Source organism: Alligator sinensis, unplaced genomic scaffold, assembly GCF_000455745.1.
Source record: "Alligator sinensis unplaced genomic scaffold, ASM45574v1 scaffold198_1, whole genome shotgun sequence".
NCBI lineage: Eukaryota > Metazoa > Chordata > Crocodylia > Alligatoridae > Alligator > Alligator sinensis.
This window is the reverse complement of record NW_005841906.1, coordinates 2,876,943-2,892,802: the sequence shown is the minus strand read 5'-3', so window position 1 is coordinate 2,892,802 and position 15,860 is coordinate 2,876,943. Positions and strand designations below refer to the sequence as shown.

General features: G+C 42.8%; 1 protein-coding gene across 1 annotated transcript in view; it reads right to left on the bottom strand.

Annotated features, from left to right (window-relative positions):
• Nucleotides 1–2,751: 2,751 nt before the first annotated feature.
• The window catches only part of DNAH8 (dynein axonemal heavy chain 8), a 340,250-nt gene continuing 327,141 nt past the window's right edge, over nt 2,752–15,860 (bottom strand). Inside the window, exons 89-93 of the mRNA XM_025197818.1 lie at nt 14,396–14,552; nt 10,694–10,846; nt 10,405–10,594; nt 4,169–4,290; nt 2,752–3,291 (exon numbers count right to left, since the gene is read on the bottom strand). Of these exons, the coding sequence (XP_025053603.1) occupies nt 3,004–3,291; nt 4,169–4,290; nt 10,405–10,594; nt 10,694–10,846; nt 14,396–14,552 (910 nt within the window). The 3' untranslated portion in view covers nt 2,752–3,003. The remainder of the gene's footprint in view (nt 3,292–4,168; nt 4,291–10,404; nt 10,595–10,693; nt 10,847–14,395; nt 14,553–15,860) is intronic.

Below are 15,860 nucleotides of genomic sequence, written 5' to 3'. Positions count from 1 at the left end.
TCATCAGCAGACTTGGCCAGTCCGCTTCTGACTCCAATGTCCACATCATTAATGAAGATGTTGAACAATATGGGTCCAAGGACAGAGCCTTGGGGGACCCCACAGGTCACAGGGCACCATGATGAATGACTTCCACCAACCGCCACCCTTTGGGTCTGACCACAGAGCCTATTCCGGCCCTTCTCCCCCAGCCAGTGGATCGTGGCGGACCCGAGGCCGCAGTTGGCCAGTTTTGCCAAGAGGTGATGAGTCAAGGACTTCTGTATTGCTGATTGACTTGCCAGTTTTACGGCGGATGGTGAAGGTGATCAGCTTGTGGTTGCTGTCACCCAGCTTCACATCAATCATTAGGTTGCTGATTAGGTCATCCCCGGTTGCCAGTACCAGGTTGAGCAGCGCTTTACCTCTCATTGGCCCGTAGACTTCTTGTGTCAGATAGAGGTCATCCACGCATGACAGGAAGGTTTGCAACCACTTGGATTTAGCTGAGTGCTCTTCCCATGAGATGTCTGGGTAGTTGAAGTCTCCCATGACAACCATTGACCAGGAGCATGCGGCCTCAGCCAATTCCTTGGTGAACTCCTGGTCAAGCTCTTGACTTTGGGTGGGAGGTCTGTAGTAGACTCCCACCATCGTGTCCCCTGTGCCATGTTCCCCACGGATTTTAACCCAGAGGGTCTCCAGTCGTTCACCCTAGTCGCCAATATCTGCTTGCAGGGACATGTAGCTCTCCTTGACATAGAGAGCTACGCCTCCGCCCCTTTTGTCTACTCGATCTCTCCTGTACAGGGTATAGCCTTCTATACCCGTGGTCCAGTCATGGGTGGAGTCCTACCAGGTCTCCGTTATCCCTATGACATCATAATTATTTGTGTTAAGCAGGAGGACGAGTTCCTCCAGTTTATTCCCCAAGCTCCTGGCATTTGTGTACAGGCAGGAAAGTGTCCCCTTGGGGGCCCTTGCCTTGCCCACAGATTGTTCCAGGGCTGGGGCAGGGGTGGGCTCCCTTAAGTGCCTTGGCCTGCTGGCTTTGCAAGGATTGCTCAGTGGGCCAGCAGTGGCAGTAGTCTCCCTGTCCCCTGGCGGGCTTAGTTTCAGATGACCCCAGCCAGATGCCTATCCAGCCTTCTCTTAAAGATCTCCAAGGTAGGGGAGAGCACCACTTCCTTTGGAAGCCCATTCCAAATTTTGGCTACCCGTACCATGAAGTTTTTCCTGATATCTAGCCTAAATCTGCTCTCTGTCAGTTTGTGACCATTGTTGCTTGTTACCCCAAGAGGAGCCCTGGTGAACAGAGCATCTCCGATCCCTTGCTGCGTCCCCCTAATGAATTTGTAGGTGACCACAAGATCACCTCTCAGCCTTCTCCTGCAGAGGCTGAAGAGGTCCAAGTCCCTCAATATCTCCTCACAGAGTTTGTTCTGTAAGCTCCTAACCATATGAAAGATAATCCAATATCCCCTGCTCTGTATTGAGCGTAGCGAATATAGTGAGTTTAAATTCAGTATGCTCAGGCGGCTAGGCTGATGCCACCAAGTCCCACCCCTGGTGCTGTCTACAGTTGGGGAGGGAGGTGATGGAGCTCAGGCTGGGGTTTGCCTAACCTGCACTGGAGTGGGGGTGGATGGGGGGTTGCACATCTGTCAATGCCCAGTAAGACACAGACAGTTAGAGATTATGCGCTCTTGTGATTCTTCAGTTGAAGAAGAGAGGAGGAGGAGAGGAAATAGAAGCTAAAATGAGAATGGCACTGCCAAAACCCCGTTAACTAGCCATTAACAAGTATTATAAAAGAAACCAGTCAAGAGCAAGTGAACTGAGAACTTTCTCTTCTTGTGAAAGAGAACTCCAGGTAGCTTCCAGTGTGAGGTGAGATTTAGTCTTAGAAATCCTCGTAGCAACCCTGGACTGTTTCCAAATTTGACAGAGGCATATGGCATTTGTGAGAATGGGGTGCAGAAGATATAGGCAAAATAAAAGACTTACAAGCAAGAGCAAATCTCACTTCACTTAATAAATTGGCTGCCTCGACTGTTTTCTTGCTCAAAACTAACTGCACAAATCGCATGCACAACAGGCAGAACAGTTCTGTACTGGGTAATCCAAGAACTCTGGCCTAAATTCCAGCAAAGAGTTAAGCTGGGATGCTGAGAGGACACTAACAGTAGTTGTATATAATCTGGCTCAATATTTTAGTTACAGAAGTATTGACACTAAAGTAGTCTCCATGTAGCTCTTATTCTTCCTGATCTTTTCCTACACATATATCATCTAAATTGAATACAGGGCAAACTGCTCACGGTCGAACAGTCCAAAGGCAAGTACATAGGGATCAGTTACAAGTGTTTATAGTGCAGTTTTGCTACATCAACATAATTTAGCACTGGGGAATGATCCATGAGAATGTATGGGTCAAGTTGTCTCTGTGTTAGACAGAAAAGTTGTTCTGTTTAAAATTTAAAATTCCCTTCAGTCAAAGTAAGGCACAGATTTATGACTCAGAATCCAGTGTTGCTTTCAAAACTTACATGTGGAGCAAGATAAAGTTGGTAATGTTTTGCATAGGGTTCTGCTACTTCTTACTCACTTTGTAACACCAGCTGGAAATCTGATGTAATTAACAGGAACTAGAAATAATGAGAACACATTTTCTTGGATTTTTTTAAGTGTTACTTTTTAATAACACCTTAGTTTATACTACATTTACTATTTAAGTGAACTTTAAATTTTGCTTAAGTAATGGTATGCAAACTTTCAAAAGTAACCATTAGTGAAATGCTTTACTTAAAATTTCCTTTGAGAACAGCACTAATGCAACTGCTCCCTTGACAGAGGGAGATAACAATCAGCTGCATAAATTGTATTTAAATTTTTGTCGTTGAAAGATTTCACACAAAAAGGCAAAAGACAAACCAGCAAATTAGGAAAAAACAGACTTAATGCTTATATTGTTGGTTACATATTGCATATTCTGTGTTTCTGTCATACTTTGGAAGATAGAGTTTACTTTATGTCACACAAAAGAGCAACTCCTCTCAGTATCCAATGGTCTGGAGATACGATTGTCCTTAAATAGATCACAGTGATGTAGGTCAGATCCGTCCTCCTTGGTTTCTTGTAAACCGGGCAAACATAGAGTTTTGGATCTTTAGGACCAGTTGTGTTAATAGCAAATATGTGCACCACAGGGAGTGGTGTGAAAAGAATCTTTGGTGCAGATTCTGTAAGTTTACTGTTACGTCGGTCCCAGCCTGCTCCATCCAAGTACAGTCCATAAATATAGACCCCTTCCTGTGTAGACAGTAAGCAGATAAATGATACATAAAACATAACTATTTCACTTACAAAATAAATAGCTGATTTAAGCCACTAAAATGAGAAAGTTGTATTACAGTTAGAAAAGTCTGCCAGAGGAAAAAAGGGAAGTTAAATTAAATAACTAGAAAAAGCCTCAGCACATAATGCTACTGAAATGGAGATAAAAGCACTTTACTAATTGAGTTCACCAGGTGAAAAATTGTTTATGTATGGTAAAAATACAATTATTCCATTACTGAAAAACAGATACATTTGTATAAGTGCAAATTTGTCCCATATTTAGCAATGGCAAATATGGCAAGAAGTCTCAATTTCAGGCCTTTAGAAAACATAGAAGAAAGTATAGCCTAATGAAAAGATTTGAACTGGTCTTTTAAGAACTTATTTTCATAAACTGACAAATAGCAAATGTGACCCCTGACACATTAATTTAAAGGTGTGATGGGCTCTGATGCAGGATTTTGACAATCACACTTCCTGCCATGACACATGTGCATGGCTGGAAGCGCAATCATGAGATTGAGCTTCAGATCCCATCATGCCAGATTGCCACACTAAACACAAAATATGTGTAATAACACTTATTTCTCATTTTTTCACACCATTAATTGAATGAACATGTGTCCAGGTCACTATTTAAGATACGATTAACCAGTTAATCACACCTTAAGTATAACATCTGTCAGGGGACCATGATTCCACAACTTTGCATGATTTCTATTTAACTTCTAAAACAGTAAAAATGTTGAGAGAATGTTAAAGTGTTCTACAGCAATTTGAAAATCCTGAGTTATCCAAAAATACAAAGCACTGAAATTAATACTGAAATATTTTCATTTGTCATACATACAGCAGGAGGTGTTGTGATTTCTTCTTTAGCTTGCTTTAACACTTCATTATGTATTGTAACTGTATCTAAAGCCCAGCCTTTATGTGCTCGAGTTGCTTCTTGTCTCATTGCTGTCAGGAATCCTGAAATGCCAAGCCACAAGATTTAGTGTTTTATCTGCAAAACTGATTATGTGTTGTAAGTCTAGATGGATTCTCCCAGAAAGGCTGCTCATCAGGCTACAGTAATGGACCCAAGGCTTGGGTCCCAAATGCTTTTGGCTTTCTGGAAAGCATGCCTGTGTCTAATACCCCTCTGTGTAGTGGGAACCCTGCAGTACAATTGTCAAAGTAGTGAACTGGGCACCATTTATTCTTTTTTGTGGAATCTCCTTCACTGGAGGTTTTCAAGAAATGGCATGTAGGCACCTATCTGGAGTGGTTTAGGAACAGTACATCCTGTACCTGTGCATGGGTTGGACTACATGATCTTTGAGGTTTTTTCCAATCCTATGAATCTATGATTCAAGTCTTCTTTGGAACTGTTGCATGCTCTTGGGATATTAAAAGACATTGCCAAATGAAACAGATCAGTTGTGGTGGGATGTGTCCTGCCACCGCTTATCCATTTCATTGGGCAAAGCACATGTAGCCTGTCATCCTGCATTAGGCAGGAGCCTGATCCTGCGAGACAACAGGCAACACGTTCCCTGCTTACAGAGATGCACCTTGGAAATTCCCTGTGGCACGTCTCTGTAAGAGGGGAAAGCCGAGGTTTTCTGTCTGCAGAGATGCACCCAGGGAAAGCCCCAGAAACTCCTGGGGTACATAGGATTGGGTACCCCAAGCCCCAGGACTGCCTGCCCAGGGTGGCTGGAAAGTGCAGGCAGCTCTCAGCTGAGCACGCTCTCCCACCAAAAACCTAACAGACATCTGCTGCAATAGCATGGTGCAAATTGATACCATCTGTGTCACAGCCACAAATTTTAGGCATTTGCTGTACGACAAGAAGTATGAACATCTGTTTGCTTGACTTTTGTGCCGCCACAAAAATGTTTATGCAGACATAAAAGTGACACCTGTTTCCACCCTCAGAGTTCCCACCAAAGCTGGAGATGCTCTGGCTTACTCTTTTCCCCTGCAGGAATAAGATAATTGGAGAAATCCCTTTAATGTACAGCTTATGAACTTAAATTTCATTTTGTGATCTGTGGGCATGTCTACATGAGACACTACGGGGCTACAGCTCATTGCTACAGTGACATAGCATCGCCAGGCACAAACTGTGATGGCGACACTACTGTGCAGTAGCAACAAGCTACTGCACAGAAATTTGTTGCTACTGTGCAGTAGCGTTTGAAAAAAAGTGTGGTGATGGGACTGCAGTAACACCACTTACTGTGCAGTCATTTAGTACTTGGTCAAGCAAATACTAAATGACTATGTAGTAACAACTGTGCATTCGGCCACTCATGTAGATGTGGTCTGTCCATATCATTATACTGCGCATTGCTTCATGCTCTTTCTAGTAAGGGGGGGTGGATAGCACTAATTTGTCTATCTATGCATTAGTTCAGGGTTGGCCAACAAGTGGCACAGGTAGCCTGTGTGTGGCACACAGCAAATTGGGGAGGTGACAGGCAGCACAGGCATAGACGGGACAGGAAACATAAAGCAGCACAATGGATCAGGCAGGGAGCTGAAAACAGAGCAGCAGATTGGGCAGAGGTAGAGAACTGGCACTTGGGGATGGTGCACGGCTGGTTTGTGACATGCTAGCTGTAAAGAATGGCCCCCAGTAAATTAACTGATTGTTAAACACTATCAACACCTGAGTAGATCTCATCTGGGAACAACAAAAGAGGACCTGTATTGTAGAGAAAAACAGCTTTTTCCAGCTTTGGTGGGGGAAGAAGAGGGGCTGGGTGAGGGGTGATACAGTGCGTGTGCTAGATTTTAAAAAATGGCAAAAAGTATATCTGTACTGTGACTCCAGTGTGGTTTACAGTACTTAGCTTGGGTAGTAGTAGCAGTCTGGAATCAGCAGCAGGGAGCTCAGGACAGGCTGTGAAACATGTCAGAGAATCAGATTAATTTAGCTCAAGCTGATTTCTTACGGCCACAACTAGACTACCACCAGTATCCAAACTAGGTAGTTTAAAGTTAATTCAGGTATCTGCACTAAACTAGAGTAACTACTGTAACTGCAATGTAGAGGTGTCACAGCAGGAGTTTAAAAAAAAGCAAAGGAGTGATGTTGGGGCTTCCCTGTGCTAGGCAATGTATATACATACAATAAAAGACAGTATTTGCTCCATGGTGCTTAAAGAACCAATCCTGCAAACAGTTTTTTTGTGCTAACTTTAAGTACAGTAGCCTAAGTGCTGTCAATGGAAACATAAGAAAACATGCCTTAGTTAAGTGTATAGTTTTTGAGGGTAAAAAGTGTTTTGTCTAAGCCACTTTTATCACCATTATCATTAGACCAGTAACAATGGACATCACAGTAGAGTTGAGATTTTGGGAAGAACAATATGAGAATCATGTAAACTGATGTGGAGAAGACATTCTATACAGAGGGGAAATACAGGGAAAAACACAAAGATACTTGTGGAAAATGTAGGAAGTCAAATAGGAGAGACTGACGTTACTCGTTACACATTACACAAACTTTGTTTCTGATAATATGTGTAGAGACCAAGCAGTGCCATATGCTGAATGGAATACCAGACCAGCTATAGTGCCTGTGTTCATGTTGTCCTGCAAAAACTATTGTTCATGGGTTATAGAACTATTGTTCATGGGTTATCCATACAACTCCTAAAAATTACTGCTGGTAGTGTACAATATTATAAAAATGAATTAAACTTTTACTCCAAGCTGATAAAACTCTCAAGCATAGTCCTCAGCCTTCACCAATATAATGCTACTACTAATGCTATTACAGATTTTGGGTCTGATTCATAGATGCAATCATTCTACCTCTTCTTGCTCTGGTAGAAGAAGGCAGTCCTGTACCGAGTTTACCTTATTTGAGGAGGGCCTTTTTCCTCTTAGGAGAATCCTCTAGCAGCCCTTACTGCCACCACAGTTCCTGTGCCACTGTCCCTCCACCCTCAACCTCAAGCGCAGCCATTCTTTCTGTTTGGCTGTCCCCACTCCCCCCACCCCCCCCACACACACCAGTGCCCGCCCTCAAGGGCTAGGAACAGACATTACACATAAACTGGTTTAAGTGGTCAGAAACTGGTTTAAACCTGTAACAGAACAAACATTCAGTGCACTGAAACCAGTTTGAGATAAACCAGGCTGAATGCAGTATCAGACTTAACTGATTTGGGTCAAACTGGTTTATACAATGTCTGTCCCAGGCCCCTTCCTGGTTGAACTTAAACCAGAGTCCCCCCGGCATCCCAGATGCTTTGCAGCCCTGGGTGGGGCTCTCTGCTCCACAGCAGGGCTCTACTCCCTTGCTGGAGCTCCAGCAGAGACGGCAGGCACAGCAGGGTCTGCCTGGCTTCCTCCTGCCCCACCCCGCCCTCGCTACTCAAGCAGGGATTCCTGCCCCCACCCCTTCCCATAGCATGCACCATAGCCAGCATGTGGTATGCTAGCTAATGCTGAGAGGTGTCTGTGTGAGGCAGACAGGACAAAGGCAGACAGGGTAGTGTCCACTTAGGGCTTTTTGGAGCTAAAAGAAGAGCCTGAACTAATGAGAGAGGCTTTTGTTTTCTTGATGGGCTGATACTGTGTTACTCCCTGTGTAACTTCATGCTGTGTAACTCCCTGCTGGCTCCCTCACTGGTCAGGAACAGTGAGGGGGGGATTTCCCTAATCAGAGTGTCTTGCTGGGGCCTGGCCACCCCCCTCCCCCAAGCTCAGCAATGTGGAAAGGAGGGAAGGCTGCTCTAGCACCCCACAGCTTCTAGCATGAGCCACTGCAGGCACGTGCCTGCATTTTTCCAGTCCAGAGGGGATGTCTGTACAGTGACAAACCAGTTTAGCCTAGCCAGGTTAAACTAACCTGTAAAGATTGAATCAATTCAGGCTCAGGCTTTTTGAATGTCTGTCCCTAGTCAAATACACTGTGCTCCTCCAGGCACTGTAGCCATATCTATCCTGTGCTCTGGGAGCCGATTAGCACTGCTGAGGAATAGTGCCAATTTGCCTGCTCCCCATACTAACTACCCTGCTTTCAATTTAGGAGCAGACAGCATAGTAAATTTACAGTGTAGACACTTTTGGTTGCTATTTCTGAATCATAAGATAATAGCATGCTTTGACTCTCCTTTAATACATTTGTTAACTGTACTTTTCTTGACAAAAGTAGAGAGATGTTTTGACCTGTTTTTAATACCATCTGCTTAAAAAGGCACTAAACATAAAAAAAAAAGTTGAACAATAATTTGGAAACCCTCATACTGGCGTTATGCAACCCAGACACTTCAATAATCTCCTTTGAAAATTGACTTAGATATTACTGGTTTCCACAGTATCACCCATAAAAAGGTTAATAGGAATTGCAAAATTACCAACTGAAGATAACTTGTGTATATACAAAGAACTAAGGGATTCATCCAGCTGAAAATAGATTTCACAGCTGCTATACTAGAGAAGCTCCCCACAGGCATTTTGTATGCTGCAGCTAGAGAGACTGAAATGATTCTTCTTCAGAAATATACCTCAAAGGAAGCTTCATTTTTTTAATTTGTACCATATTCTGATAAAACTGATTTTCTTTTAATTCAGATAATACACTTAGGCAATTCACTATTGCAGCCTAGTTTTTGCACTGTTTCTGGTTACTCACTGGAGTTGTTTATCACACAAGGATTTTTTTTCTTCAAAGCAATGAGACAAACAAGATAATCCTAGATTTCGTTTACTTGTATGTCAGAGGTGTAACCCAGAAAGATCTGGACTTACAAGTTTTGTTTATTCATAAATTTGGCAGGTAGCAATAGTTTTTACAATATCTATAGGGAGTTAATTTACTATGAAATGTAGATTATTTTCTACAGTGTATGTTCACATCTTCTTTTCTACTGTGTGATGTATAAGCTACAGAAGAATCCACAGAAGTAGCTCTATATTTGCAACTTATTTTTGCAATATTTGCAACTTGCGATTTGGAAAGACACAAATGATTATAAATCATAATGAAACTGGGAAATAAAACATATTTCTTTAGGAGCTATACCATTAAGTTTGTCACTATGTTATGTCACTAAGCAGAACTTTATCATTAATGAACTGAAAAAATACTATTTCTCATGTTTTCATCTGTTTTCAATATACAGAATTAAATTACATATGTAATAAGTTGCATCAAATAGTAGTTAAATACAGTACACTGTACTATAAATCAGGCAGAAGGCATGGTAGAGATGCACCTGATAGATTAACTAAATCAGTGATGTATAAGCTTTCATAAGCCCAAGCTCACATCATCAGATGTTTACAAAATACACATACAAAATACAAAGAACAGAGCAGAAAGGTGTGGGGGTGGGGGCAGTGCTAAGGGCAAACAATAAGTTTTATTCAAGCTTTGCCAGTACTTTAACTACCATATTTACCCAAATCCAAGATGATTTCAACTTTAAGATGACCCCTCCCAAGAATTAAATTCTATACATGGAAAATTGTAAGTTTGTTAGAATTTTCCATGTATATAAACTAATTATCAGAAGGTCACCTTAAATTTGTCCTCCCACAGCACTGAAGTAGAGAAAGCAGTGGCAGGAGGGACAAGCAGCCTTATCCCCACCCCTTGCCCCCGCTTCTACCACCACACCACTTTCTTTCCCCAGCACGTGCTCCCTGCCACCTCCCTTGCCACTTGCCCTCCTCCTCTGATGCCCACCCTGCTTGCTGCAGCTTACCCTGTGGTGGCTCTAGCTCCAGCTCTGGTCCTGGCCAGGTAGCAGCAGTGACAACTCCAGCTCTTGCCCCTAGCTGGGTTGGGGCTGGATTTGGAGTGCAACAGCTCCTCTGCTGCTGCCTGATCTCCCCTGTAGTCTTTCACACTGCATAGTCTTCCCTATGCTCCTACCACCGAACACCACATAGTCTCTCTAGCACTTCTCCTCCAACCACACAGTCTCCTCCCATGCTCCCCCATGCCACCTTCCCTGCCACACAAGCCCCTCTGATCCTAGCCAGGCAGCAGCTCTGGTACTCAAATCCAAGACTAGGCTCCCCCCATGTGTTAAATGGGGGAGAGCACTTAATCTTGGATTCAAGTAAATACAGTACCTTGTGGATTAAAGAATCCAGTCATCCAAAAAACAGGTGGTCTCCCTTCAAATATCCAGGTAGAGAATTGAGTATTTCTTTCTAGAAGTTCAGTAAACCAGAATCCAAGTGTAGAAGAATCCCAAGATACTCTTTTCCACAGCTGAGGAATTCGAGCATCATACATATTGTCAAGTGCATCTCTCAAACTCTGAAAAAGTGAAAAATCATAATCTATTAATTGGTTCAACTGAGATAGGTTCTGTTTAAAGAGAGTATTTTTTAATACAATAAAGAGTTCATCACTTGCCTCACTCATAATTATGGTTCCTTCTATAGCTAGTTTAAGATCATTCAGACTGTTTCGGAGTATTGAGATAACCTTTTGCATTCGATCAATTTCTTGACGAAGAAAAATATTCATAGAATTAAGGTGTCCCATTTTTATTAAACGATTCTTTACCTAAAATACAGGAATGTGAAGAAGCAAGTTAAATTTTAAAATTTTGCAATTAATATTGGTGTGTATAATAGTTCATTATCATAGCACTGAGAAAAGTTATCAATAGTGCTATTACTTGAGATTGTGGGTGGCCTTTTTAGACAGAGGCAAGGACTCAGAAGAAGTCAATATTTTTATTGGCCCGATTTTCTCTAAGGGATAAAGACTCTGACAAGGAGTGATTAAAGTTGTGATGAGAGTTTAGGGCTATGTTTGCATCAGGACAGTGCTTCTTAGAGCTGAAAGAAAGTGAGAGAGAAAGAAAGAAAGAGAGAAAGACTTTTGACTTTTAAGAGGCATTTCTTCCAGGGAGGGTGACAAATCGGGGCCAGTAGAGAGTATGTACAGACTGGCCCGAAGAGAGAAAGAAAAAGGAAGAAAGAGGCAAAAGAGTCTTATGGAAAATGAGGCAAGGAAACATTTGTGATAGTGAAAATAAGCAGTTATAGTGCAACATATAGATTCTTAGGGCACCTATATACAAGCAGCAAGGCTGCTCTAATGCTGTAATTACAGCATGTTGGAGCATGCTCAATTAAGCGAGTCTGCTGGAGCATGGTAATTGCCACACGCCAGCAGACTCCAGTGTCTTGTGCACCAGCATCCCTGACCTTAAAAATGTTGGTGGGGGCACCTTAACTAAAACTCGTTAAATGAGCTTTAGTTAAAGCAACCCTACCACCATATTTAAGCACAGGATACTGATACACAAGACACTCTGGGCACTTCAGTTAGAGAGGCCCCTAGAGTCTGATAGCTGCAAGCCATGACTGAAGTTCTGAGTTTGACTAGACTGCTCCAAATCCAAATACTGTTACATGAAACTCATGAATGAACAGTCACAGTTTGTAACTCAAACAGTGAGACTTCATAATCTGAAGACGATTAGGTGACCAGGTTGGTCTATCAGTAAATTCAAACTTCAAAAAAATCCTCAAAAAACCCAAAGGCTTATTATCAGCAAAATAATTAAAAGCAAAAAAAAGTTATTTGAATATTATGGAATCTATTTTTGAATATTATTTGATCAACTCTGCTTAATAGTATCAGGTTCTCCAAATGCAGTGCCTCTATATTTCTTTACATTTTGCTTTTCCTCCAAGAACCTTAGGAGCACTGAAAGCAGGTTTATCTGCTTAGTGAAACTTTTCATTTTCTTCCTACACTTGATTCAAAAGCCTTTACAGCTCCAGCTAGTAGGAATTATTTAGTCTTTAGAGTTCCTTAATTCTTTGTCCCTATTGGAGAATGTAAGTGGGTGGGGCCTGCGCTGTTCAATTTCTTCATCAGCGATCTTGATGTTGGGGTGGAAAGCAACCTGTTTAAATTCGCTGATGACACCAAAATTTGGGGGGAGGTGAGCACGCTAGCAGGGAGAGAGAGATTGCAGAAGGATCTGGATAGGTTACAGGGGTGGGCAAACAGGAACAGGATGTGTTTCAATACGGACAAGTGCAGGGTGCTGCACTTGGGTAGTAGGAACCAGCAGCACACTTATACGATGGGGAACTCCCTACTTGAGAGCACGGAGGCGGAAAGGGATCTTGGTGTCATTATTGACTCCAAGATGAACATGGGCCGACAATGCGAGGTCATGGTTGGCAGGGCTAACAGGACCTTGTCGTGCATCCACAGGTGCATCTCGAGTAGAGCCAGGGAGGTGATCCTCCCCCTCTATGCGACGCTGGTCAGGCCGCAGCTGGAGTATTGTGTCCAGTTCTGTGCGCCCCATTTCAGGAGGGATGTGGACAATATGGAGAGGGTCCAGAGGAGGGCCACCCGCATGATCCGGGGACAACAGGGCAGACCCTACAGAGAGAGACTGCGGGACTTGAACCTATTCAGCCTCCACAAGAGAAGGCTGAGGGGGGACCTGGTGACCGTCTATAAACTCACTAGGGGGAACCAGAAGGGTTTGGGGGAGACGCTGTTTCCCCTAGCCCCCGCTGGCATAACAAGGAGTAATGGGCACAAGTTGATGGAGAGGAGGTACAGATTGGACATCCGAAAAAACTACTTCACAGTTAGGGCGGCTAGGAGCTGGAACCAACTTCCAAGGGAGGTGGTGCTGGCCCCTACCCTGGGGATCTTTAAGAAGAGGCTGGATACTTACCTGGCTGGATTCATTTGAGTCCCGTTTTTGTTTTTAGGGTTTTTAGGGGTTTTTTGGGTTGTTCTCCCGCCCTGGCAGGGGGTCGGGCTAGAAGATCTATTAGGTCCCTTCCGACCCTAAAAACTATGAAACTATGAAACTATGAATTAACTTGATAATGCATGTACCTAAATCCAAGACTGCTTCAAATTTAAGACAATTCCCCCCCCCAAATTAGATTATTGATTCTAGATATGGAAAATTATAAATGTGTTATAATTTACAAAAACACTTCAATAATTAGATTTTGTACATGGAAAATTATATCACATTTATAAGTTTCCATGTACAGAATCTAACTATTAGACGGTCATTTTAAATTCATCCTTCTCACAGCTCTGACAGAGAAAGCAGTGGTGGGGGTAAGAAGCCATAGTTTCCTCCCTGTTCCGACTGCACAGTCTCCCCTGTGCTCCCCCTGCCACATGCCCCCTCCCCTGCCGCACAAGCCACCCCAGCCTGGGATAGGCCAGCTCAGGGGCTGAAGCTAGAATTGCCCCATCACCTGACCTAGGCCAGTACTCAAATTTAAGACAAGGAGGTTCCCCCTCATACACACAATCACCGGGAAAGGTAGGGGGGAGGGCTCCTCTTGAATTTGAGTGAATACAGTAGATATTTGTAGATAGATGCTAAAATAACTTTGAAACAACTACTAGAACTGCCTTGCTTTTAAGTTAGCTAGGATAGTTAAGTTAGTTAGGATAGCTTTAGTGCCCCGCTAAGCATTGCCAAGATATGTCAAATCTAGGCCATTCACTGTCACTGGAGCCCAAATAAATAAAACCTTATTTGGAATTGCCAGCAGTTATAATCTTTGTGGAGGATAAACCCAAATTAAGATATAGACCAAGGGACTGCTTGACAGTTGCATACACATTCTAGCAACATTTAAATTATTTTTCTAATTGAATGTAAATGACCACAACTTCAAGACAGGTACAGTTGTTAGGTCATTTTACTTTCCTATTTTTGAACAATGAAATTATAAATGCCAGTGTTGCTCAGGGTTCTTCTGTTCTACCTGTTGTCTTGAGGCAGGAACAGAGAGTTGCTACCTCACCATTCACAATAAACCAAGCAAATTTACTCTCAGTGTTATTTCAGGGTGTTTCTGCAGACCCAGGAAGACAGCACAACACCCATTCACAGTCAGTTTATCTTCACTGCCAGAATGATAAGAAGCTTATTTATTTTAATTAACAAATGTTTAATTCTATTCAAACCAACTGAGAAGACGGGGTAAGCTGGCTGTGTCACTAATTATAGTGTCTTTTGTTTATAGAAAGAGTCGAAGATTTTTCTGCCCTCTAACTTCTTATATGAAAACTCCACAGATTTTGTTTAAATGACCTCACCTCATGGGGTATGTAATCAGAAGGCAGTTTGTCCAGCATATCTTCAGCTAATCGGTATACAATGGCTTCACGGGTTTCTCCTGCTCCTCCTCCACTTTCCTTGGGTTGAATATTGGTAATGGTATCCAGAACATCAGCTGCTGTATTACTTTGATATCTGAAATTTACATTAAAGCATTAAGAATATTTCAGAAATCACAGGTAACTTGTATGCTTTGTATAATCACAGAATTTAGATGTGTGAAAAATTGTATAGGGATTATTTTCATTTTCATCACATACAGAGCTAAGTGCATTGGTCCAAATAAGGCCAAATTTTATGTGGCTATGTGAGGAGAAACATAATTGTTCCCTTCCCCGTCTTACTGGGTACATCCCTACATTTGTAATTCAGATATAGGAAAGAAAAGCAAGTACAAATGGCTGCTATCCCATCCTGTTACCGGAAAAGTGAGGAGAGGGAAAAACTACTCCAACATTAGATTGGCATTTTGGGGAAGTGGAAGGAGAACAATTGATGTCTGGTAAGAAATGATTTATCTAAAAGAAGCAGGAAAAGTAATATGGTAGAGAGATACCATTTTTTTTTCTTAGGCTGCTTTTTGGGGGTAAGCATGGAAATGACTGTGCAAACTGTCCCCTCTTATACAAGGCTAGATGTAAAGATTCAATCTAGCCGTCATTAAATAGCAAAATCCATTCTACCACAAGGCAGTTCAGAATTGATAATAAAACTTGCCAGATTTACAACCCTGGAGATTAAAATCTTCTAGCCTGGGCACTGCTGATGTAAATTTATGTTCTGAGTCAGTAAATGCAGTGAATACAGTAAGTTTATGCTGCATCTGTTAGAAAAAGAGGGTAAGCAGTGCTGGCTTGTAACGTGAACACAGCTGTATGAGTACTTTTGTTATACTGCTACCTAATGGCTGTGCGGGCCGGGAGCGGTCCGAGGCTTTCGGGGGCGCACGGAGGGCTGTGGCCAGCAGCCCTGGCACGTGGGTCGGGGAATTAGGCATGGCGGACTAGAATTAGGCACGGATGCGTAGCGGTTGATTAAAGATTATTTTACTTACACCGTAGATGGTTGCGGTGCAGGCAGGAAAAACTTCGCTTAAGTTGCAGTTACAAACGAAAAGAAAATTTGCACGAACAAGACCCGTAGAAAACTTGAGCCTCTTAAACCCAGAAAGAGCTCTGGATACACACGCACATGAAGTTTGCTAGGCTCCGTGGACTGAGCGCGCAGGGAAGGGTACGTCGAGGGATCAGGCGGCGACGGGGAGAGGCTAGAGATTGATCAGGCCCCTGTATCCTCCTCTAAGGCACACGCGGGGTTTGTTAAGCTCCACAGTGCTTAGAGTTCTCCACGAGATGGATGTGGAGTCCTCCTAAATGAGGTCCTCCCCGGAGATCTCCAACTTGGGCGGAAACTGCTCAAGCCTCTTATACAGCTAGCAAGCCA